General features: G+C 40.3%; 1 protein-coding gene across 4 annotated transcripts in view; it reads left to right on the forward strand.

Annotated features, from left to right (window-relative positions):
- Window positions 1–18,202: 18,202 nt before the first annotated feature.
- NMU (neuromedin U) overlaps window positions 18,203–25,977 on the forward strand; it is a 40,329-nt gene continuing 32,554 nt past the window's right edge. For 2 of the 4 annotated variants that reach the window (XM_048847059.2, XM_048847061.2), the window contains exon 1: window positions 18,204–18,650. In XM_048847059.2, coding sequence (XP_048703016.2) covers window positions 18,269–18,650 — 382 coding nt within the window. In that variant the 5' untranslated portion in view covers window positions 18,204–18,268. Of the gene's footprint in view, window positions 18,651–25,977 lie in introns of all 4 variants that reach the window. The other 2 variants (XM_048847060.2, XM_048847062.2) reach the window with 2 other exon arrangements.

Consider the following 25,977-nt stretch of genomic DNA (forward strand, 5'->3'; position numbering starts at 1 on the left):
GGACAGATCGTTCTGGCCTACCCTTTTGCGGAGATCTGGTGGCAGTCCCCTCATGTAATGGGCTATGACCAGGGTCTCCAAAATCTCCTCCGGCCTGCACACCTCGGGCTGTAACCACTTCCGCGCGAGGTGTATGAGGTCAAATAGCTGGGACCTCGAGGGTTTGTTCTCCTGGTATTTCCACTCATGGAACCTCTGGGCCCTTACCGCTGCCATTACCCCTGATCATGCTAGGATCTCTGCCTTCAGACGGGTGTAGTCAGTGGCATCCGTGGCAGGCAAGTCAAAGTAGGCCTTCTGGGCCTCTCCACACAAAAAAGGGGTGAGAATGCTGGCCCACTGCTCCTGGGGCCACGCCTCATGCTGAGCAGTCCTTTCAAATGAGAGGAGATATGCCTCTACGTCATCTGCTGACGTCATCTTTGGCAGACAACCCGTGGCCCTCAGGGTTCACATCCCGTCGGACTCCCGGGCCTGGATGGTGAGGATCTTCAGCTGGTCCACCACCTCTCTCAAGAGGGCACGATCTTGGGTCGCCTGGCTCATCAATAATTGATTGGTTTCCTGCTGTAGCCGCATAGACTCCTGTTGTGCCATTGCCTGAACCCGGGTGGCCTCCTGCTGGGCTGCTGTGGCTTGTACCAGAGCTCTTACCACCTCCTCCATTGTGGTGCAAAGCAAACAAACAAACCAAAACAAAAAAAATCCAAAACCCCAGTGCACTTTTTTTTTTTAAAACCTCTTTCTTCCGCCATGCTGTGAACAAAGTCCCACTCCTGACACCAGTTGTGACAAAGCTCTGTCCTTGCCTCCGTGGGTCCTGCGTTTCCTGGCAGATTTCGCTAGTCTCAGAGGCTCACTGTGACTCTCCATGTAACCCTTCTCTCTCTAGAGACAAGGGTCACAGTCTACTGAGCCATTTTCATCATAAGCCAGTGAGGGAGGTGAGGAGAAGTTATCCTTCCTTGCACAGTCTCTGTTGTCTCCCAGTCTCAGTGATTAATCAGGGGGCAAAGGGGGCAGGGGAAGCCCGGGCTCAGCCTCTACTCCGGGCTCCAGGCCAGGGACCCTAATAGTATCAGCTATGGTAGCTGATCTTTTAGAAACATGACATGTACAATTCCCTGGGCTACTTCCCCCACAGCCCTCATTTCCTCAAGCTCCACTTCACCCTTACCTCAGGGCCTCCTTCCTTGTGCCTGATATGGTGTGTACTACTCAGCCTCTCCAACAGAACAACTTCCTCCCACAACTCCTGACATGCACACCCACCTGACTAACTGGGAGGCTTTTAACTAGTTTCAGCCAGCCCCTGATTGGCTTCAGGTGTCCCAATCAACCTAGGATTCTCCCTGCTTTCTGGAAAGTTCTTAATTGGCCCCAGGTGTCTTAATTGACCTGGAGCAGCTTCCATTTCACTTAACCTGGTACCAGGGATTTGTTTAGCCTGGAGCTAATATATCTATCTCCCACTACTTTTCTATAGCCATCTGGCCTTGCCCCATCACACAGGCCTTCCTCAAGTGCTGATAGTCAGACCACTCAGATATGGCAAAAAGACATCAAGTTTTAAAGTAGAATTTACTTGGTTCTTCTTTACTATGCAAGCTTGCTCTATTTAGTGAGAGGTGAAAATGACTTGTCCCAGAAAATGGAACTAGCTTTGTTTGTTTATGTTTCGTCTGCCACAGATGACAAGAATGTCACTGGGTGACCAATTAGATGAATGTGAGGGAGATTTTTTGACTATGACTAGGTAATATTGTACGTGAGTGTCACAGGCTATGTCTACACTGGCGATTGGATACAGGTCCATTCTCGTGATTGTGCCAGACTCCCCGCTATTGTCCACTTCTAAACCCCAGAAACACAGGTTTCAAAATATATATGGGTCAAGAATGCTTGCATGCCTGAGAGGTGTGGGGATGAAAATGCCTTGGGCTGTGGCATGGCCCTGTACCTATGCTAGTTTGTAGTGTGGACAGGGGTAAGTGACTTGTACAATGTCACAAGTTCAATAGTCCACCAGCCTTGTTCCCACAATGCTCTGAACCCTTTCCTGCCTAACCCTTACCTTTTAGGAGTTGTCATACTGTACATGAGCTATGAAAATAGAAAAACTTTCTAATCTTTATATTTTTACATATTATTAAAAGCTTCTAAAACAGAGACAGTACATAATGAAGACTGATCTTCCACTCTGTTATACCAGTTTTATGCCAGTGTAGATTCATTAATTTTGTGGATTTCAGCAGTAACAGAGCAGAAAATGAGGCTTGTGGTACTGCAACTAATATGTATTTGTAAAAATGTCTTACGGGGCTGATGCCGATCTAACTAAATGTTTTAAAATATGCTTTAGAAAAGTCTTTGTGCTAAAGGTATTGAAAAAACCCCTGTGTTTCTGTTTTTCCTTCTATCTGGCTACATTGTATATAGTCTGTAGGATTTTAGTACTTGGAATGGGATGCACATTTCTTTTCCTTGGTATATTCAAGTTCTCAAGTATGTGTTAACAATTAGGTTGTGTTTTATATTTTTCTGTGAACTGACTTGTAAACTTTTCTGGTATACATCTGTACATATTCAGGTAGCCATTTATGCATTGAATTTTATGTAGGCTTATTAACGTCTATATAAATGTTATGTTAGCATATATTGTAAAAGAAAACTTATTTTAAATCATTGTAATCCTGTGTTTTGCTTTCTTTTTGTTTTCTTCAATTCTTTGTCCTTTCTTTTTTTCTGTGGCATTTTTTCTTGCTTGGAAAAGGTCATAACATTTCAGGGTGTTCACTTTCTTTAGTACTGTTATGAATCCTGAATCCTTGAGGTAATGAGATGCAGCTGATCTGTCAGTGACAATATGCAAGGAGTGGAAAAGAAATACAACAAAAGCAAAGCAAAAAAGCATCTACCATCAGTAGCTTATGACAGTGTAATGGCTATTCACTTTCTGAACATTATTGCAAAATCGCCCAAGGGGACATAAAAACATGACCATGTGTCACCTAGTGTTATTCTTTTAACCTCTATAGTGTTTTCAACCTCTGTGTTAATGTTACACGGTGATTCAAACTGAAGGAAACTTTGCTTCCTAATAGCCCTAGAAAGTGTGGTGTTATTTTTCAGCCCTTTAGTGATTGGAAATAGATTCTTGTTGTATGTATTAGTTGGAACTTTTCCTGACTGAAATTTTCAGGTCATTCTTTTGGATGTATATGGCTCAGAAAAAGAACAATGACTTTCACCCGAGAGGTGGCTAGATTCCACTGGTGGTATCTATAGAAAGGGGGTGTATGGGAGAGGTAGTACCTTTGAGTGATTTGAACTCCTGCACTCCTTGAGTGGTTCTTTTCCTCTCTGGTCCTCACTGTGCACCCAGTGGCTCCAAGTAGCTGAAAGTATGTGACAGCAGCTACATCCCAGTAAACTGCCTCGGCAGGTGGGCTAAAGTAGGTGAGGGTAACCGGAAGTGTGGAAACTGACGGTGATTTAGGGATTGCCTTCCCAAGCATACGAAGACTGTTCTGGTAGACAAGGTGGAAGAGACCATATATTGGTCCAATGGCTTGAAAAGCAGTGCAGCAACGTATTGTGGAAGGCAAAAGGCATGATAGGCACTCCAGAAGTCATGGCTATCCACTGCAGCTAAAGAAGCCTCCAGCTGTAAAAGTCTTTGTGCCACTGGGCCAAGCTTCAGCAGCCGAGAGAATGGGACTGTCCCAATGCAATGACTCCCCCATTTTAATCAACTTCATGTACACATCATTCATGCACATCATCTGTAGAAAGAAAAATGTGTTGCATGATAATTTAAAGTATATGGGTCTGATTCAAAGTTGCTCTGCATTTTGTATGGACATTTACCTCAGTAAAAAGAAGGTATAAAATGCTTCCATTCTGAGTGTGTAGTATCTTACGCTCACTTTGCAAATTACTGCATAAGGGGCAGACAGAGGTGAAGACTGCAACATGCTACTTTGTAAAAATATGTTGAAAAAGTCAGATACTAAGCCTAGGTCTAGTTTGCAATTCTAAAATTAAGCCTGGCCTTGGTATCAGTGTGTGGCGCAGGCCAGATGGCCTTTCTCATGGGGAGGCAAAATCTGACCTCCTCTAATAGTATGCTGCTAGAGTACCCTCTGCCAGGGAATCTTTGTAGACAATTTCATGGGAAAATACCCTCCTGTGGCTTTTCAAGCATAAGAGAAACAATTTGACCCCATAATATATTCTATCCCTTATGTAATGCATCCAATAATTCTGTTTGCTTTGTAACTGCTGCTATGCTTTGTGCAGACATCGTTGTTGTATGATAAACAATGCCATTTAGTTCTTTTCTTTGGGAGATCCTTTCAGTTCTGAGCTCATTTACAAAGTAATTTACACTGTATTTCTGAATATGCGCTATCCTGCATTTCATCTATCCTACTAGCTAATATGAATATATCATTCATTCATCCTGTCTTTTTTTGCAGTCCTCCTTAGTTGTTGTTAGTCACTAAGAGAAACAAACTCTAGCAACTTTAATTATAACTGAAATTGTAAGTAAATCTGTTTTCTTAAACAGATTATTTAACTTTCTGTACAGTCATCTTGTGTGAGACGAAAGCAATGTTAAATCAAAAAGACATTGCAAATAGAAAATAACTTAGGCAGGATATTTGTATTGGTGAAGGTCAGAGTGATTTTTTCCCCCATAAGATGTGATATTATTATGCTGTACCTGACATAAAAAATGAAATTTTGTTGACATGTCTTAAATTTTTAATTGCATCTGAGAAACAGAGAAAAGAATCTGTCATGATTTTCATGGCTGTCCTGTTCTTGAATCTTTTATCCACATATAAAATATTTCTCTTCCTCTTTACTGGTTATTTATTTTTCAGTTTTATCTGACTGCAGCAACTCAGTGATGTCACCTTTACTGTTCTTCAGCAAGAAAATGGCTGCTCATTGGGTTTACAGCAAATAATCAGTTGGTACCCTCTCACTCTAGTGAAAGAGACAAGATTTATAAAAGTCCAATTATACCACCACTGGTTTTTAGCCACTGATATATGGCTCATAGTACCATTTGGGACTGCTACTCTCAGTTCCTCCCTAACCTTGAATCTGATATCTTTACTCAAGCATGGCTTCCATGGAAAGTCTGTTGGTAGCTACCTGAGTAAAGCCTGCAGCTTTGCGCCCCTAATGCTGAGTCTCTGAATACTGCTTCTTCCCACCTAGTATTCAGTTTTCCACATCCTAACCAGCAGTGCAGCTTAAGCCGCTCCAAACTTGTCTGTTATGATACCAATGATCTATTGTGGTTAGGAACACAGTAAAACCCTGATCTTTCTCCCATTGACGTTAATAAGAAAAACACCCGTTGACTTAAATGGTGCAGGATCTGGTCTAATTGAATGGGAGGTGGCAACCATTAGCCAGTATAGTAGAGGTAGTAGGGCCTGATCCTGTGGGGGTGTTGAGGACCCTAAATGGAAGTCAGCAAATTGGAAAATTAGGCCCATAGCCTGGCAAACTGGTACAGCTGACTGAAAAGGTTGGGAGGTATGACACTACAATACTGTGGACTGACTGAGAGTGCATTCTAATGCAAATTATTTTACTACAACTCATGTGTGTAGAAAATTTAAGGTTAAAAAAAAGTAAACCTCTGAATGATGTATTATTAAGATTGTTTCTCTTTTATAATTCAGCTCCTGTGTGGTATCTGATGTGTAGACAGTTCTCAGTTTCTATAAGAGATTTATGCACTGTTGTCATTATCTATGCTTGCTTTCATGAAAAGAAAATGAAAACTTTTGCACTTTATTTAGAATATATTAAAACTACCTAGGTAATATCAACATTTATGCTATTTACTGGGTAGAAAAGAATATAGCACTAAAAGTCATTTAAAAGTACTATTTCTGCCCTGGAGGTTTTTCTTTATTTAAAAATAAGCTATCAAGTAATTATTTTATATTTTTCATTTTCCCCTACTCTCAGTTGTTTTTGTAAAACTTCCCTAGAAGTCTGAAAATAAAATTTTCTTTCCCACGGATTTTGTCTTTTTTCCTTTTGGCAACTACTGATTTTTGCTTCACTGTGTTCCAGCAGGCGTTGACATTAACAATAGCAGCTTTCCTTTAACAACACCTTTGACTTTCATTGCATTTCTCATGTCAAAATATAATTGTTTGCACACTAGAATAATCAATGTAATCACACCTCTAGGAATAGTGGCAAACACAGTTTTAACAGATACTGCAATACCAGTCAAATGTGTAGAACACGTTTTTTGTGTGTTCCACAAAAGCATCGGTCACTTTAAAATGAAAAGGAGGACTTGTGGCACCTTAGAGACTAACGCATTTATTTGAGCATAAGCTTTCGTGAGCTACAGCTCACTTCATCCACTGAATGCATCCGATGAAGTGAGCTGTAGCTCACAAAAGCTTATGCTCAAATAAATGTGTTAGTCTCTAAGGTGCCACAAGTCCTCCTTTTCTTTTTGCGGATACAGACTAAAACGGCTGCTACTCTGAAACCTATCACTTTAAAATAACATTCTCAGCAATGGAATGGCCAATTAAAGGAAAACTAGTTACATTATTAGACCCAAATGATGATCTCCATAAAAATATAATTATTTTGGTCCTAACTCAAATTAAACTGTAAGCTCTTCAGGGCAGGCAGTGTTTCCTGCTATGGATTTATACAGCACCTAACATCCCGAGGAGCTCATTCTGATTGCATCCTCGTCCTTATTGGAACACTACCACAATAAGAACAACAAATGATAATCATAGCTCCAGTGCCATCACTTAAGATGTGGACTGGACCTGTGACAGGGGGTACCTGTTTTTGCTGGCTCTTGTGGGAAAAGTTATCTTTTGAAATGACAGTAGTGATAGCTCTACTTATGTGGACTTTATAAACGCTTTTTTTTTTTCTTTCTTAAAGAAAATACTACTTGATCACAGTCTTCTGCTTTACCTGTTTTTTTTTTTAAAGGAACCCACACGTCCAAACTAAATACTATGAGACAGACACAGATTTTTGCTAAGGAGAAAGAAGATAGTGGTTCATGCGGCATTCATCCTGACAGTTTGTTCTGAGCTGTCATTTTAATTGAACATATATTGTAACTGGCTACATACACAGACACCAGAGTGTCAGCTAATTGCATATGTGGCATGGGGAGTAGAATTTATGACCTTCGCCTTCAAAACCGTAAGTACCCCTACCACAGTGAGTTAAGCCTGTAGTTTTTAGTTCAGCCAGTAGTAGACCTCATAAACTGTTGAGTAGCTCCAATATATTGTTATGATTTCAGAGCAGTGAGGAATCTTTGGATGGTTGGAGTTGGTTGTTTCCTTTTTTTAAGCAGGAAGGGAATGGATTTAGACACATAGAGAAGAATGGGAATATTTATTATTTATGTACAATATTGTCATAGTTTCCTGATGAAATATTATTTATTTATTTGTATTGTAGTGGTGCCTTTGTAACCCACACACCTCTTGGGTGTGGTGTTCGGTCCTATCTAGTGGCACCGAGAACACAGAGAGAGAGAGAGTTAAATAAGTCTGCTCTACAGCCTTAGCTAACAGCCAGTTGGCTTTTAGCTCATGCAGTAGAGGCTCATGCACTAAGCAACAGAGGACCCAGGTTCAATCCCGCCCGTCCACCGACGACCGGGGTCTGTCAATGTTACACCTTGAATCCGCAAGGATTCAGATTCCATTGTGCTAGACACTGTGCACATATCTAATGAAAAGATGGTCCGTACCCCAAAAGCTTATACTCTAAGCAAGATAAGGTGGTGAAATAATATAGTTTAATGGACCAACATCTGTTGGTGAAAGAGACAAGTTTTGAAGCTTACACAGAACTCTTCTTCAAGTCTGGAAAAGGTACACAGAGGGTACATCTACACTACAACAAAAGTCCCATGGCATGGTGATGGCTGGCCCAGGTCAGCTGACTTGGGCTCATGGAGCTCAGGCTTTGGTGCTAAAAACTGTAGTATAGACATTTGGGTTTTGGCTGGAGCCCAGGGTCTGAAACCCAATGGGGGGCTGGGTCTCAAAGTCCAAGCTACAGCCTGAGCCCCAGTGTCTGCACTGCAATTTTTAGCCCCTCCGCCCAAGCCCCACAAACCCAAATCAATTGACCTGGGCTCTGAGACTTGGTGCCATAGGGTTTTTTTTATCGCAGTGTAGACGTAACCTGAGTGTCACAGCTAAATACAAGGTGGAACAGATCAGTGGCTCTCAACCTTTCCAGACCACTGTACCCATTCAGGAGTGTGATTTGTCTTGTGTACCCCTAAGTTTCACCTCACTTAAAATCTACTTACTTACAAAATCAGACATAAAAATACAAAAGTGTCTCAGCACATTGCTTACTTTCTCATTTTTACCATATAATTATAAAATGAATCAATTGGAATATAAATATTGTACTTACATTTCAGTGTATTTGAGCAGTATAAACAAGTCATTGTATGAAATTTTAGTTTGTACTGACTTTGTTAGTGCTTTTTATGTAGCCTTTTGTACAGCTAGACAAATATCTAGATGAGTTGATGTACCCCCTGGTAGACCTCTGTTGAAAACTACTGGAACAGATTGATTAGCATAAGTAGTCAGCACATATTGTAAGACACCATTCAAGGTGAAGTGGCAGCTTAACATCTCTGTAGTCAAAGGACAAAAAAGGTGGGATAGTAGGCTACAGATTGTTGTAATAAACTATAAATCCAGTGTCTTTATTAAGTCCATGATTTTTAGTGTCTAGCAAAGTTACAAAGCTCCCAGGCTCATCTTCTGAAGGTGTTGTACAGGTTACCTTTGAGGATGAAGAGGTCAGATATGGAGTGATCGCTTTGAGAAAGGTGTTCACCCATGGGTGATATGGTGCATTTTTCTTTTATAATTTTTTCTGGATGAGTTCATTCAAGAGTGTTATGATTTGTCTTGTTTCACCCCCATAGTTGTTACTAGGACATTTAGTGTACTGGATGTGTTAACTACTTATGCTAAACAATCTGTTCCACCTGGTATTTAGCTGTCATACTGTCACTACTTTTCCCAGATAGAAGAAGAGCTCTGGGTCTCTCACCAACAGAAGTCAGTCCAATAAAATATATCACCTGACTCACTTTGTCTATCTAATATCCTGGGATCAACACGGCTACAACACTGCAAACGACAATCTAAGCAGTAAGGGCTTGTCTACACTTAAAGTGCTGCAGCAGTGCAACTGCGTTGCTGTAGCACTTCAGTGAAGACACTACTTATGCTGACGGAAGGAGTTCTTTCATCAGCGTAGATAATCCACCTCCCCAGGAGGTGGTAGCTAGGTTAACTGAATTTTCCCGTTGATATTGCACTGTCTACCTAATTCTCCCATTGACCTAACCTGGGGTTTGGTTGGTTTAACTGTGTCGCTCGGAGTGTAGATTTTTCACACCCCTGAGTGACATAGCTATACCAACCTAATTTCCTAGTGTAGATCAGGCCTAATTAAAATACTTTTGCACACAAGTGGTTATTAAAAAGCAAATCCAGAACAGCCTATGTTTATTTACAGATCTGCAGTAGCAATTTTGTAACATCAACTGTTAGCTCATTCAAAACTCAGAGACTCCAAAAATCAGTCATCTTCAACTCCAGTGACATCTTAATTGTTTCCAGCCAAACACTCTTTGTTTATCCTATCCTTGTCATTTGCTCCAGTTGTAGTTTTGGGAATTGCAGGTGGGTCATTCCCCCTGCTGGGTGTGGAGCCCCTCTATGGATTCAATCCTGCAAGGTTCTGAGTGTTATAAAAAGCATTTAAACTTGAGAGTAGTTCCACTGAAGTTAGTAGGAATACTCTCATGTTTAAAGTTAAGCGTGTGTTTAAGTGCTTTGCTGGATGGAGGCCAGAGTGCTCAGCATCTTGCAGGACTGAGTCCTATCTGAAGTAGAGGTTAAAAACCAAGGGAAAACTCTTGACAGGATTGCATTTTACCTTACTACCTTCCAATTTCAGTAAGATCTCTGCTGTTAGTGCACCAAATTCAGCTACAACTGTAGCTTTCAATTAAGCCAATGGGAATGGCAGACCTTTTGCCAAAATGTTCTAGAGGTCGGAAAGCTGGATTTCTTGTGTGCCAGGTTTGGTCATGGTGAAAAAGATTTGTGCATGTATTGTGAGTAAAATAGACAAGAATTCTCAGTATCATTTATTTCTCTTCCAAAGGGAAACAGTAGTTCTCTTTAGTTCCAACTCTGAAGTTCCAAATTCATGATCATCTGGAAGACAGGACAGTTTTTTATAGACTGAATGGTCACACTTCTGAATTTCATTTCTTTTCCTGCTTAACATCTTCTTAGTTATAAGGTCTGAAAATTACAGATCAATGTGAGATTTTTATTATTTTATTAATTATGGATTAGTCACTGACAGTGTGCTTAACCACTTGTTTCTCCAGGACAAAGCTAGACACTAATCTTTTTAAAGGCTCACTGCTGCTGATGTGCCTTGGGTTGTATTAGATCACAGTATGATTCTTTCCTCTTCAGACTGCGTCTATGAGAGATTTCAGTATTTTGGAATGTTAGCCATTTTTCATACATCTCATCGGACCACACCTGATTCATAAATGACAATGACTGTAGATGTTCATTAGCTTTCTCTGACTGAATATATTTACAACTTTTTGTTTTATCATTAGAACTTCATAAAGCAAATAAATCATTCTGTTCCATGTCCTGTTTGTTATATGGAATTAATGAGGAATGTTGGGGAAAAATTGAAGCACTGAATGGTGTAAATGGGGTGAGAAAAGTTTATGGTCCATGACCAATTCTACTTTTAAACTGAATGCCAGGCTATGAAAATTATATATTTTTATTGAGTATATTTCTCATGAAGTCTGCCTGCTCTAAAGATGGTGATTGCTTTTGATGGACTGGATGGTTCAAGGGATTATTAATAGGATGCAAAGCTTTTCACTGCTAAATGATTGATTTAAATCTATCCCAGGTAATAGTGACTGAAACTGCTTAGTGGCCTCTATAAAGTCATTTTAATGGTTTCAGCTTAGTTCCTATTGGACAGGTATCTTTTTCATAAAATCAGCCTCTAGGAAATGGCACTCTTTTTGTAGTCTCAGCAAAGAGGTCAGCAACTAATTTCCTAAGGCACAAAATGAGATCAAACTAGTTAGAGACATAAAGGGTAACAAGAAAACATTCTATAAATACATTAGAAGCAAGAGAAAGACCAAGGACAGCATAGCCCCATTACTCAATAAGGGTGGAGGGGAAATAATAGCAGAAAATGTGGAAATGGCAGAGGTGCTTAATGACTTCTTTGTTTAGGTTTTCACCAAGAAGGTTGGCGGTGATGGGACGTCTAACATAGTTAAAGCCAGTGAAAATGAGGTAGGATCAGAAGAGGCTAAAATAAGGAAAGAACAAGTTTAAAAATTACTTAGACAAATTAGATGTCTTCAAGCCACCAGGGCCTGATGAGATGCATCCTAGAATACTCAAGGAGATGACTGAGGAGATATCTGAGCCATTAGCGATTATCTTTGAAAAGTCATGGAAGACCGGAGAGATTCCATAAGACTGGAAAAGGGCAAAATATAGTGCCAATCTATAAAAAAGGGAAATGAGGACAACCCGGGGAATTACAGACCAGTCAGCTTAACTTCTGTACCCAGAAAGATAATGGAGCAAATAATTAAGCAATCAATTTGCAAACTTCTAGAAGATAATAAGGTGATAAGCACAGTCAGCATGGATTTGTCAAGAACAAATTGTGTCAAACCAACCTGATAGCTTTCTTTGACAGGGTAACAAGCCTTGTGGATTGGGGGAAGCGGTAAATGAGGTATATCTTGACTTTAGTAAAGCTTTTGATACTGTCTTGCATGACCTTCTCATAAACAAACTAGGGAAATGCAACCTAGATGGAGCTACTATAAGGTGGGTGCAAAACTGGTTGGAAAACCATTCCAGGACAGTAGTTATCAGTGGTTCACAGTCATGCTGGAAGGGCATAATGAGTGGGGTCCCACAGGGATCAGTTCTGGTTCTGTTCAATATCCTCATCAATGATTTAGATAATGACATAGAGAGTATACTTATAAAGTTTGCAGACGATACCAAGCTGGGAGCGGTTGCAAGTGCTTTGGAGGATAGGATTATCATTCAAAATGATCTGGACAAACTGGAGAAATGGTCTGAAGTAAATAGGATGAAATTCAATAAGGACAAATGCAAAGTACTCCACTTAGAAAGGAACAATCAGTTGCACACATACACAATGGGGAATGACTGCCTAGGAAGGAGTACTGCAGAAAGGGATCTGGGGATCATAGTGGACCACAAGCTAAATATGAGTCAACATATTGCAAACATATTGCAAAAAAAGCTAACGTCATTCTGGGATGTATTAGCAGGAGTATTGAAGGCAAGACATGAGAAGTTATTCTTCTGCTCTACTCCATGCTGATTAGGCCTCAACTGGAGTATTGTGTCCAGTTCTGGGCATCACATTTCAGGAAGGATGTGGACATATTGGAGAAAGTCCAGAGAAGAGCAACAAAAATGATTAAAGGCCTAGAAAACATGACCTGTGAGGGAAGATTGAAAAAAAATGGGTTTGTTTAGTCTGGAAAAGAGAAGACTGAGAGGGGACATGATAACAGTTTTCAAATACGTAAATGGTTGTTACAAGGAGAAGAGAAAAAAAAATGTCTTAACCTCTGAGGATAGGACAAGAAGCAATGGGCTTAAATTGCAGCAAGGGAGGTTTAGGTTGGACATTAGGAAAAACTTCCTAACTGTCAGGGTGGTTAAGCACTGAAATAAATTGCCTAGGGAGATTGTGGAATCTCTATCATTGGAGATTTTTAAGAGCAGGTTAGACAAACACCTGTCAGGAATGTTCTAGGTAATACTTAGTCCTTCCATGAGTGCAGGGGACTGGCCTAGATAACCTTTCAAGGTCCCTTCCAGTCCTATGATTCTATGACCTCCTTCAGTCTAAAGGGTCCCCTCAAGATAGGATTGAGGGACACAGGTGGACAGTTAGAGAAATATGCACTGCCAATGTCCATGCTGTACATGTTCTGGGGATAGAGGATTTCAGACTCAGACATGCACAATGGGTCAAATACAGCTGTTAAGTGGTTATGAATCCGTTGACTCTAGAAGAGCTGTACCCACTTATAAGCTGGCTGAATTTGGCCCATTGTGCATATTGTTACACAGCTTTCTTTCACCTATCTGTGGGTTTAACCATATCTTACATATGAAAGTACCTGGAAACCTCCCTGAATATCTGGTGCACCCCATGCCACTGTTCCCAGAAGTAGACCTCACTGGGTCAGACAACAGCTGTCACAAGGTTAATTTCCAGCCAGGATTCCAAGTCAGCTCAGGGAGGCACTCCTAGTTAGGAGCTAATTAGAAGCTGTAGTGTCTATCCAAGCTCCACACATTAAATAAAGGATTCTACTCTCAGAAGGGAGAGTTGAGGAGTTCTGTTGATCAGATCAAGGGTAGGATGTTCTAGGGAAGCGTAGGAAGTATTGTACCCTGCATTGTCTGTACTTTGTTTTTGAATGTATTGCTTGTAAGGAGATGGAACTAAAGGCTTTTGTCAAACTGGTGTCAGTCTGGGTTGAACCAGAACTCCTGCAACAAAAGATCAATCAGAGACGCTGATTGTTCATATCCAACCCTCTGGCCCCTTCATACTCTTACTATGAATATGCTGTCAGTAAGATATTAAGAAAGTACATCAGATCCAAGTGTCATGTGAGTAGGGATTGACTGACCATCATGGCCTTGCCTACCCTAAACTTATTTCCCCAAAATTGTGTAGGAATTCTAGTGTAGACAGGATGTCAGTGTTTTAAGCATCATATAGTGTCGACCTTCTCTTGGAAGGATTAGGCATGGAGCTAATGTCACTGGAAGCTGGTCTCCACATTGCCTCCTGCTGTTGTTACTGTTGCTATACCTGGACTGGTGGTAGCAATTATGGGAATTTTTTGGTAAAGTAAACCCACGTGTAGATACCACTTCTTTGTGTTTACGTTCCAATATGGGTGTAATAATTCCCTACTACATGAGTACAAAGTGACAGAACCACTAGCATGGACTGAATTCTTACAGGCTCCCTACATGTACACAAAAGCTGAATAGATTCAAAGATGCACCTCTTGACCTTGATTCTTCTGGTGACAGAAACGATGGTGCCTTTACATCCTCAGCTGTTTGATTTCCTTTCCATTAGCCATAATTAGTGTTTAGTCAATCAACAATAGGAGAATGCAAATATTCCAGTGAAACTAATTTCAGTCATCAGAGTATAGAAAGGAATGAACTCCAAAACATCCTAAACTGGAAATATCCTTTTAATAAGGATATGCCTTATTCCTGCAAGCTGGGTAACATCAATTTCATCAAGCAATTAATGCAAACAAGAACAGATACAGCATGCCATATTTTCTCCTCCTCCTATTAAGGTGTTTGTATTACTTGCAATTATGCAAGTTACTGTTACAGTTTTTCAGGACAAAGTTAATTGTCATAAACTATGAACGCTTTATGAAAACTAAGGGCCAATTTCTAAGTACTTGGAGCTTTTTCTATATGTCAAGTTACTGCTTAAGCCAAGGTGTGAATTTACAGCACACAAACTTGATATGCAGTAAATATCCCTTGTGAACTCTGCTACAGCACACTGAAAATCCCAGAGTGCAGCTTGGCTTACTTATACTCACACCTTCTTGTCAACTGTTTGAAATGTGCCACCTTGATTGCATTGGCCTCAAAAGCACTACAAAAGTGATTTTTCCTCCCTTGGTATTCACCCGTTCTTGTCAACTGTTAAGAATAGGCCACTTCCACCTTAATTAAATTGGCTCGTTAGCACTGACCCTCCCCCACTTGGTAAAGCAACCCCCATCTTTTCATGTGCTGTGTATTTATACCTGCCTACTGTATTTTCCACTCCATGCATCTGATAAAGTGGGTTTTAGCCCACGAAAGCTTATGGCCAAATAAATTTGTTAGTCTCTAAAGTGCCACAAAGACTCCTTGTTGTTTGTGCTTACTCTGTAAAACTCCCATTGACTTCTGTAGGAATTTTGTCTCAGTACAAACTTCAGATTTGGCCTAATGGGAACATGCCTTTTCATTATTAATTGTATTTGCTGTCTGATGACATGACCAGAATGACTATCCTTTCCCCCAAATCTGTTCACATTACTCCGCCATCAGGAAAGAACAATAATGCATTGATGCTCTTTACAATTAGTAAGACTATATAGGCTAAAATTTGTGGATAGAACTTTTTCTGAGAGAGTAATCAACTTTTGACATTTTTCTGTCCCCAGAAATACTGGAAGAATTCACCTCATGAGGATTCAGAAGGGGGTGAGGGAGGAAGGATAATTGTTTGGACAGCAGCATTACTTCAGTGTACAAACAAGATTTCATGTTTAATTATTATTGATCTTTCTCATACATAGAATTCAACTGTTAACCAAACTTGGGGTTGGGATTGAAGATTTGGGAGGCAACACACAAAATCAAGTGTTAGGCATAGGAAGAGTCATATCGGTTCTACAGCAGATCCATAGGAAATGGAGAGATGAGTGGGTGGATCATCCTACTGGAGAATTTTGTCGTCATTGTAGAAATCTCATTTAATATGCTCTTAAGCGTTTAGACTATAATGTTAAAACAGACATCAGATGAAACTCAGTTATCAAATAATAAGATCTTTTTCAAACAAAAGATTGAGTTTAATTCAAGCTTTAGGTCAAGAAAAAGGTTTCTTAAAACATTTTGTAGCACTGTTTAATACGTCTGGAAGAGTCATAGCTATTTCAACACCAGATTTGTTTATATTTTAATATATTTCTGTATGGTACCTTCAATATTTAACATGTGAATTAATTAACAACATACACAGTAAATTAAATCCTTCCTTTGGCCAAACCGCAGGACGCTGATTCATTAATTTGGACCAAGATTAAAGATTAAGGAGATATTTTGCAGAGATGATGCCTACTAATTTGGGCTAATCTCTTTAAAATGACAAGTCTGACTTCTTAACAGAAACCAGGACAGAAACACAGTCATGATCTATATTGATTTAAAACAAACTGTTTTCATTAAGCAGAGATAAACATAGTAATATGATATGTAAAATAGAGACTCACTTAATTTAATGCTCTGATGACTGGTATTCTATTGACACTGGGCCCAATTCTGCTTCCAATGAAGTCAGTGGGAACTTTTTTCATTGGCTCCAGTGGGAACAGGAAAAGGACTGCTATGACAGAGAATTTTGTATTGTTTTAATACAGTGGTTGGTAGACTGATCAAAGAATACAGGTTTTATGGCTTGTGAGGCTGTTCGGGGTGGTAGAGTACAATTAGTGACATACCTGATCTGCCACAGGTAGAGCAGAGTGACTGGTACTAAGGGCGAAGATTGGACACTGGATATAATTGTTGTTGCAGGTATAATCGGCTCTTTGTTTCACAGAATAACCAACTCTTCTTATCAAGCAGCCTCACTCCATCATCTACTGTTCCTCACCTGTCAAATACTCAGCAGTTAGAATTTCTCAATAAAACATAGTAGTACGTTCTTTTTGAGGGAACCTGGCTCATATATATTGTCCATAATTCTGTCATTGCTTAAGCATTATGCAATGTTGCAATAGAAACAAACAAGATTTCACAAATAAAGTATGGAGGACTGATGGAAAATTACAGAAATTTAGGGCAAGATTGTGGATTTGAAGACACTGCCCTGAGTAGCGGACAGTGTGAAGCTGTGCCACCCAAGGAGGTGCAACTCACTGAAACACAATCTTTCCACTGCTGCTCCTTGCACGCAGATGGTGAGGTGAGTAATTTGTTTCATCCTTTAGATTGTGGCCCAGGATGCATCAGCCTTGCTGTGCGCTGAAGCCTTGCCATCTCTTCTCCCCTTCCCAGCATCATGTTCCCGTAGGGTGATCATCCCCTGTACTCCCCAGCATACAAGAGCTGGGGAGAAGGAAAGTTCCTTGTATGTCCCTGTGCACAGGTTAAAAGTCCCATTTACTTTGATGGGAGCAGAGTTAGGTTAACAGTGAGTGCTTTTGAAAATCTCACCCTGAAGTTCTACTGGAAGTCTAGAAGATGGATGAGCATCACAGATAATAAATAAGAGTGCATATAGGATAAGAGGTGAAGTTTCAGGAAAAACCTTGCTGATCAGAATCTATGTGATTTTAATCCACACACACTGCAATTTGCAAGTGTTCTTTTTAATCATCTATCATTTTTAATTATATTTATTTTTCTAGCAACACTAGGAGTGATGGCTTTCATTTAAGTTGTTAGAATGGTTTCCATTATGAAAATCTATTTTTAGTTGCTTAGAACTAGAGTTGGTCAGAGAAACTGTCACAGAACCATATTCCACTGAAGTCAAAATGCTTCACAAAATCAGTCCAATTTCACCAGAATTTTTATTTGGAAGAAAAAAATGTTGTATTATAACATACAATATAATTTTTTTAAAAAGTCAAAATTTAAATAAAACATCCTAATCAACTTGAAACCTTTTCTATCCTGGACTTTTTCTTCAGAGAATTTCAAAATTCTGTTTTCCCTCCAGTTTGGAATGAAGGCATATTTCAAAATCTTGAACTTTTTTCATGAACCAGAACTTCCATCCTCTTCATTGCTCTAATTAAAAACATTTCCGCACCACACACTTTAGAGATGAAATTCACCACCACTGATCTCTTTTCAAAGGTGATTCTTGAGATAAACCCTTTTAGTCGTTTTAGAAGTGCACATGTGTGGAAAAAAAACATGTTTGGGCAAGTGCCTTTCCCACAAATTTTGGCAGGTCAGAAGACAATACTTAAAGTTAGGCACATGCTTAAGTAGCTTCCTGAACTGGGGGGCTAAAGATCTTAACTCCACCGTGCTGCTTTCCCATTCGCTATAGGGGAGAATGAAAGGCAAGCGTCAGCTTAGATACTGCAGGGGTGAGTGCTTTAGAAATAACATAAACGGATGCATCTGACAGCAGAATTTTCCCTTATTTTCCATACCTCTCACCAAGTTGTTTTAAGGTTTGGTTGCCCAGAAACTGGAACCCACTTAACCCACGACCCCGCGCCCGGGCTGAGTCACCAGCTGCCCCGGCGGAGCTGTGGGGCTCCTCGGGCCTGGGACCCGCGTGGATGCGGGGGAGCGAGGATGACGCGCTCGCCAGGAGTCAGGATGACGCAGTCCACGTGTCGGGGGGATTTAAAAGTTTGGGAAGGGACCGCGGGCTCCGCAGCTCAGCGACTCCAGAGCGGGAGGGAAGCGAGACACGCAGCAGCGGGCGAGGCGGGAAGGGCTCCGCGGCGCAGACTCGGGGCCAGCCGGGCCGCCCTTCGGCAGACACCATGCTCAGGAGAGGCGCTTGCCAGCGGCAGCCCCCTGTTCAGCACCGCGCCGCCTCCTCCCGCGGCAGCCAGCCCAGCCTTAGGAACCAGCCGGGGGGCCACAGCAACGTGCCAGGAGCCCCCCTGCTATTGCTCTTCCTGGTCCTCGCCTCCTGGACGTGCGCCTGCCAAGGTGAGAAGCAGCCCAGCCCCCAGAGCCTGCCCCTCTGGGGTGCCTCTAGCTGCTGCTGGGTCCTGCCGCTTCCTAGCCCCATCCCCGCCCCTCTCTGCTCCCCTTGGCGGTGTGCTGGCTTACAGGGGGTTCCCCGCGAGTCCCTCTCTTTCTCGGGGGGCTTAGGCTGAGAGAGAGCGAGAGAGAACGGGTGGGTGAGGTGATACCTTTTATTGGACCAGCTTTGGTTGGTGAAAGAGACAAGCTTTCCAGCCCCTCCCGGGCTACAACTGCACTGCATACAAGGCTTGGGCTAGTGTAAGCATTCAGGGGCGCTGACTCTCCAACTCTCACTCCAAGTACCTGAGACCGTTTATTCAGGGATGCAGCTACCTGAAAAGATGCAAGGTGTCCAGTAGGAAGACTTCCGGAGTGGGAGTCTCCTAATCTGGTGTAGCCACCGAGTGTATGTGCTTCATCTATGTTTGTAGCTCACAGGAGAGGTAATGGGGCGGAAGGGAGACTTGGGACCGACCCTTGCACTGAACCTAGCAGAGAAATAAGACGTTTGTGGTAATCATCCGTTTCTGAACATGCGGATGGAGGGAGCAGTGATACTGAATACAGAAAACCTTCTCTTGAGTTTAAGAGCAACGAAATTGGGAGTCCAGGCAGCTACCTTAAGCACATACAGAGGTACCCCCCAGACATGCACACCCTTATAAAGAAGTCCCTAGGAAATATTTTGGTAGGGATAAAAGCAATCGGATCCTATAAATTCTAAACTGTGATAGAAGTTAATAGAGAATGATGTCCTTTCTCTAGATTAATTGAATCATGCCTCAGAATTCTATATACTGTACTTCACTTTTTAAATTCTATAGGATGGTTTAAAACAACTCTAGAAAGGAGAACAGATTGTTACATACTATGGGACATCACAGACATTTCATTTGCCTTTGAAAATAATGTGGCAATCACAGAGAAGAGCTCTGTAATGGCACAAAGTCCTGTAAATATTGCTAGCCACTGTTTTGTTTGAGTCTCTCTCATTACTTTCAGAACAGTACTCCAAACCATATTGCGTACCAAGATACATACCGCAGTACCTCAGCGCATCAGGGCAGGTTATAGATACCACTGTGGCAACCTCACGGAATTTCTTATTCATATTACTGCTTATACATTTTTATTCACGTGAAGCAAGAATAGTGTAATAATCCTGTATATATCATTTTGAAAAGTTTCAAAAACAAGTACTGCACATGATTATTAGTTAATTTTCACACACCCAAGTCTGCAATTTTATATATTTTGATTGTAAAGGCATGAAGTTCAAATTTAGAAAGAACTATGGAAAAGTTAATTTATTAAAACTAATATTATTTTAAACCAAAAACTTGGAGTAAACGCAAATGACAAGGCATGAAATATTTTTTCTTTATTGCTACTCTGAGTAAAAAAGGGTTCAGTGTTCTCAAACAATTTATTTTAAAGGAAAAAAATAATCAACTATTCTACAGCCTCATTTCATTTGAAAGGCATAAGACATTAAATCTGAAAATTATGCATTTATAAAGGTGTTATATTATAATTTGTATTTTATAGTAATTCTATTCTGCATATCTCCAGATGCTTTACAAAGTAGTTAGTTATGTATTCATTGAGGAGGAATGAGAATAAGTCATCACACGATGAGTATTTTTGCTTTGCTTGTGCTGCTTACCTGAACGTTGCTTTTCATTTGTGAGTCTATGATATTTAAATGCACCAGGAAGGAGGGAGGTTTAAATCATACTAAGTACTCTGGTGTGGCCCTTTTTTTGAAAAAGTAAATTCTTTTTGAAATTGTATAGCTACACAGATATTGGGCATAACTCTGAATTTTTTGAGTGTCCAAACTCCTTTTGAAGTTTTTGATGCTACTATTTCCTTTCAAAGGATCCACTTGAAATAAAGTGATATTTACTTGCCCTCTAAAGAATGATGGGACCCGTATTGGTGTGTGCCCAATGATTTCAGCTCATGGGAGTTGCATGCATTCAACATCTCACAGGATCAGGCCCATAATGATTACAGAGTGAGGTAACCAATAACCTTTGCTTAAAGAAGACTGTGTGCAGATTTAAAACTATAGTACCTATTTTTAATTTAAGAGAACATACTTGTGAAACTAAATATATTCATACTGATTAATCCAATATCTGATGATGTGTAGCAATGAATAAAGATCAGATTCAGCTCCTATTAAAATCAATGGAAACCACCACTGATTTTAGTGGCAGTTGGATCATGTTCTAAATCTAAAAAGGGTACGGTCTTATGTTCTTTGTGCAGCCAAAATTCCCCTTAACCTTAAATGAATATAAATCATATTACCAAAGTATATAATGCAGTGGCCATTAGACATTGATTAGGCATAAACTTGTTAAGGTGGAGTAGAGAGATGTTTAAATTTCTGCGAATCCTATGTGTAAAATGAAATTCTACAGTAGTCTTAAATAGTTAATAGTGTACAGCATGTGGAGTCATTTTAAATGTACCAATATAAAAATAAGCAAGGCTTTAAGTACCTTTTCTTGTCAATATTGTTAGTGTTTCATCTTCTTTGTCTCCATATTACTCTAATGTAAGAAGGCAAGTGTTATACATGTGATAATTATACAAAGACATTCTCAACAAACATCATGAGTAAAATTGTAGAATGCCACGGATATCTTTTGTGCACCCCAAATCAAATTCCTTTAATTATTCAATACAATACAATGTTGTCACTACAGTAGTTATTTTCACAAGACACTCAAGAAGGCAACATTTCATTTTCTCTTAACTAAAGTTTCTATAACATTTTAATTCTGGAGTCTGAGTAAATTTAAACCATAAAGTTAATCAACTTCTATTCATATTGATAGACTTGATCTGATATTACTAAACTAGTGAAATAGCTGAAAGAGTTAATCTTTTTTACACTGTAAAGTCAGTATATGTCAACTTGAAGAACTTAACACACTGAAATGTGAATCCTTTTAGTTCATAAACTGAGATTCTGAACAACATATTTAAAATATATTTATTTTTATTTTGGAAATGACAGGCCCACCCTGAAAAGTGCCGAGTACCCTAAAAACCCAATGATTTCAGATTGGAATGGAACAGAGTTAGGTTTTTTGGGTGTTTCTGCACTCCTCACTGGAGAGGCTTAGAACCTTATGTTTGGACTTTATATTAGTAAGCAACAAATTATTTACTTAAAAAACCAAACAAACAACCACAGACTTAATTCCTGAATCGAGGATTGGTAACTTTAGGGGCCAATGTTGTAATCCTGCCAGCCTTGTTCATGTGAATAGTCCCAGGATATGTCTACACAGCAATTAGACACCTATGGCTGCCCCGTCCCAGCTAACTTGGGCTCATGGGGCTCGGGCAAAGGGGCTGTTTATCTGTGGTGTTCAGGTTCAGGCTAACCAGAATTACTAGATCCAGGGTCGGGATAATTGTAGACAAGTATCAAATAAAAGTCTCAAGAGACTGGTAAATACACTACATACCAAGCAGAGGAAAAGTATTTAGAGCTGGCTGCTTTTAACTACTTATTTTACACTTATGGATGTAAAATCTGACTTGTGGTATTATGGAGATATCACTGACCCCTCCCATTGCTAAGGCTATGTTGTATTTTCAGTTAAAGCAAGATTTAAATCCTTAGGTGTTTTTTTTTTTTGTAAAAATTAATCATCCCCAGGCTTACAGTATCTGCTCAGCAGATCCTAATTACATTTACTATACAATTATATTATTAAAATTAGTTATTCTGAACCTTTACAAATCTCTCCTTTTTAAAATTTAGCATAGTTCTAAGCTTTATAATAACAAGATGCTTATAACACTAGGATTTCATACTTCATATTCATCATTTGTCATTAGATCTCCCAAATAGACTTATTTTAAAAATCAGTCCTCTAAAAACCAAAAGTGTTAACTATATTCGCAAAAAGAAAAGGAGTACTTGTGGCACCTTAGAGACTAAACAATTTATTTGAGCATAAGCATCAAATGAAGGATGCATCCAATGAAGTGAGCTGTAGCTCACGAAAGCTTATGCTCAAATAAATTGGTTAGTCTCTAAGGTGCCACAAGTACTCCTTTTCTTTTTGCGAATACAGACTAACACGGCTGCTACTCTGAAACCTGTTAACTATATTGTTTGACATTACTCTGCAGTAATGGAGCTGAGGTACAGATGTAGAGAAATAGAGATATAGCTAATGGAGAAAGCATTCCTTAGAGGATAAGGGCTTTCTCACGGTTCAGCCAGTTAAATAATTCACTGTTTCACTGGCTGAGCTTGTCTTCTCGATCTCCTGTACTTTAGAGAGTCTGCAGGATGATGTTGCTCTTCTGCCAACTTCCTAATGGTTGCAGAAGATATTCTGCCATCCCACCATCTGTGCACCACCAGGTTCTCTCCTGGACTTTCTGCACGCTTTGGGAAACCCTGTTGCCAGCTGCTCCCTCATCCAGTGCTCTCTAATCCCAAACACTCCCACCCCTTCAGTATTCTCCACTATACCTACATTCCTACATATTTATGATTGTAAACTAAGGCCTCAGTTCAGGAAAGCATTTAAGCATGTGCTTAACTCAGTATTTCAAATCCCAAGCTTTTAAAAATTGTGTATCAGGACTCCCAAAATCAGTAGATTAGTTTAAAAAAATGTGATTTTTAAAAAAACATAGAATTGGGGTTTTCTGGTTTTTAAGTCTTTAGTGTGCACGTGGGTCATTTTTTCAAGCTTTTCTCAGCAAGTATGAGGGCTAGAAATTTAATTTTAGCTTTCATTTAACAAAAAAATGAAAGTCCTACCTAATTACATGCCTCCAGAAGCTGTGCATTTATGAAAAACTCCAAATATCAGGAGACCCACAATAAAATTATGGGAGCTGGCAATGCTGTTACTTTAAACTCATGGTTAAAATTATTTTGTTATTGTTTGTTATTTGTTTGTATTACCATAGCGCCCAGGAGCTCAGTCATGGACCAGGAGCCCATATTCTAGGCACTGTACAATCAGAGAACAAAAAGGCTGTTTCTGCCCAAAAGGGTTTACAATCTAAGTATAGGATAAGAGACAACAGATGGATGCAGACTAACAGGGGAATACAAGGAAACAATGAGATCATATTGCTCAGCATGACAGGCAGTTGTCTCAGCAGATCAGTGACCTGTTAAGTTTTTGTAGGCATCATGGCAAAGGAGAGTTTTAAAAAGGGTTATGAAGGAGAATAATAGTTGTGTGATATTTATGTGGAGCACCTTCCAAGCATGAGGGGCAGCATCAGAGAAAGTTCAAAGGTACTTGTTTGAAAACAAGTGGTTGATGGAGGATGCTATCATGGGCCAATTTCAGTTGGAAATAACAGCTAAGTAGTGAATGAGAGATGATAGGTAGAGTGGGGATAGGCCATGAAGGGCCTTTAAAGTGAAGATGAGTAGCTTACATTTGATGTGATAAAGAGGGAATGCAAAGAAAGGGGTGAGATGGTCAAAGTGACACAGGCTAGGAAAATGATCTTTGCAGCAGCTTTCTCAACAGATATGAGCAGGGCAAGACTGACAACGCCAGACAGAAGTAATTGAAACTAGAGACTGAAAACCTAGATGAGAGTTTTAGCTGTGTGGATGGTTAGGAAAGAGATGTTATGCAGAAAGTTTGCAAAACTTAGACATAGCCTGGATATGAGGACTTAGAAAGAAGTCCAAATCAAACATGATGCTTGGGTTATGGATCAGAATGACATGCAGGATGCTGGTATTGTCCACCGTGATCAAGAAAGGAGGTAGCAGGTGGGGCTTGGGGGAAGACTAAGGGTTATGTTTTATCCATGTTGGAGCTTGAGCTGACAACTTGACATCCATGAGGAGATGACAGAGAGACAGTCAAGATTTTGGTTTGGATAGCATAAGTGCTGGAACTAGGGGGGAAGCCGCACCCCATGGTTTGAAGTGGTTTCCATCATACACAGGGATAACAGTTTGGTTCAGTGGCTCTCAGCACCCCCACTATACAAATTGTTCCAGTACCTCCGCTGGACAGAAGAAGACAGGTCTGGAGTACAGAAGAAGAAATGTAAGTCATCAGCATATAGATGGAAGTTGAATTTGTGTTTGCAGATGAGATTACCCAGAGATAAGGTGTAGAAGAAGAAGAAAAGGGGGCAAGAACTGAGCCCTGTGGAACTCCCACAGAAAGTTTGAGGGAAGATGAGGAGGATCCTCTGTAGGACATGCTGAAGGAGTGATTAGAGAGGTAACGAGAACTTGCAGAAGGCAGAGTCACAGTAGCCAACGGGGGACAAGATTTCAAGAAGAGAAATACTGAAAGCTGGTAGGTCACGGAGGATGAGGATGGAGTATCGCTTCTGAGCTTTGGCTACGAAAAGGTCATTAGTGACTTTTGCAAGAGCGGTTTCAGGGTCTAGGATGGAACTGGAGGAGAGGAACTCCAGACAGTAGTTGTATACAGTGCTTATGAGCTTAGACATGAAAGGATGATGGGGTGGTAGTTGAAGAGGCAAATGGGGTCAAGGGTGAGGTTTTTTTAGGATGGGAGAGATTAAAGCATGTGTATATTTTTGTGGGGAGCAAGCCAGAGGAGAGTGAGAAAGTTAAGCAGAAGAATAAGGGAGGATATGAGAGAGGGCACAAGGGAGATCAGGAGATGGGATAGGATGGAAGCACTGAGACAAACAGATGGGTTACTGAAAGAGGGCAGATGGGAAACTTCTGCACCTGTGACATGGGAGAAGACAAGCTGTAGGAGTGGAAGGGGAAGTCATGTGTTATTTTGTCAAATTATTCTTGAGAGAAATCAGTGAGATCTTGTGCAGAGAGAAAAATGGAGTCAGGAAAAGGGGAGGGTTTGAGGAGTGAGTCAAAGATGGCAAAAAGGTGGCTGAGATTGTGGGTGTGAGATTGACTTAAGTTGTAGAAGTAAAGTTTAGCAAGGAAAATGGCAGAACAGAAAGAAGAGAGACTGAATATGTAGTGGATGAAGTTAGCCTGATCATTGGATTGCCTCATAAGTGGCCTTTATGAGGCAATTCAATAGGGATGCCTTCCTGAATCATGGTTTAAGTGCTTAATTTTTCGACATGTCATTTCTATACATGGATATTTTATCCCTATATGGCAAAATTGTATACAATATATATCAATGAAGTCCATCTAGGTTACAAGATGAACACTGGATGAGGCAGTGGAGGGGGCAGTGATGGTGGCTGTAGGGCAGACAGTGCTTGTCTAGGGCTTAAAGCAGAGGATGGAGATGGAGGAAGGTCAGCTTAG

The sequence above is a fragment of the Caretta caretta genome, chromosome 4, assembly GCF_965140235.1.
Source record: "Caretta caretta isolate rCarCar2 chromosome 4, rCarCar1.hap1, whole genome shotgun sequence".
In the NCBI taxonomy this organism is placed as follows: domain Eukaryota; kingdom Metazoa; phylum Chordata; order Testudines; family Cheloniidae; genus Caretta; species Caretta caretta.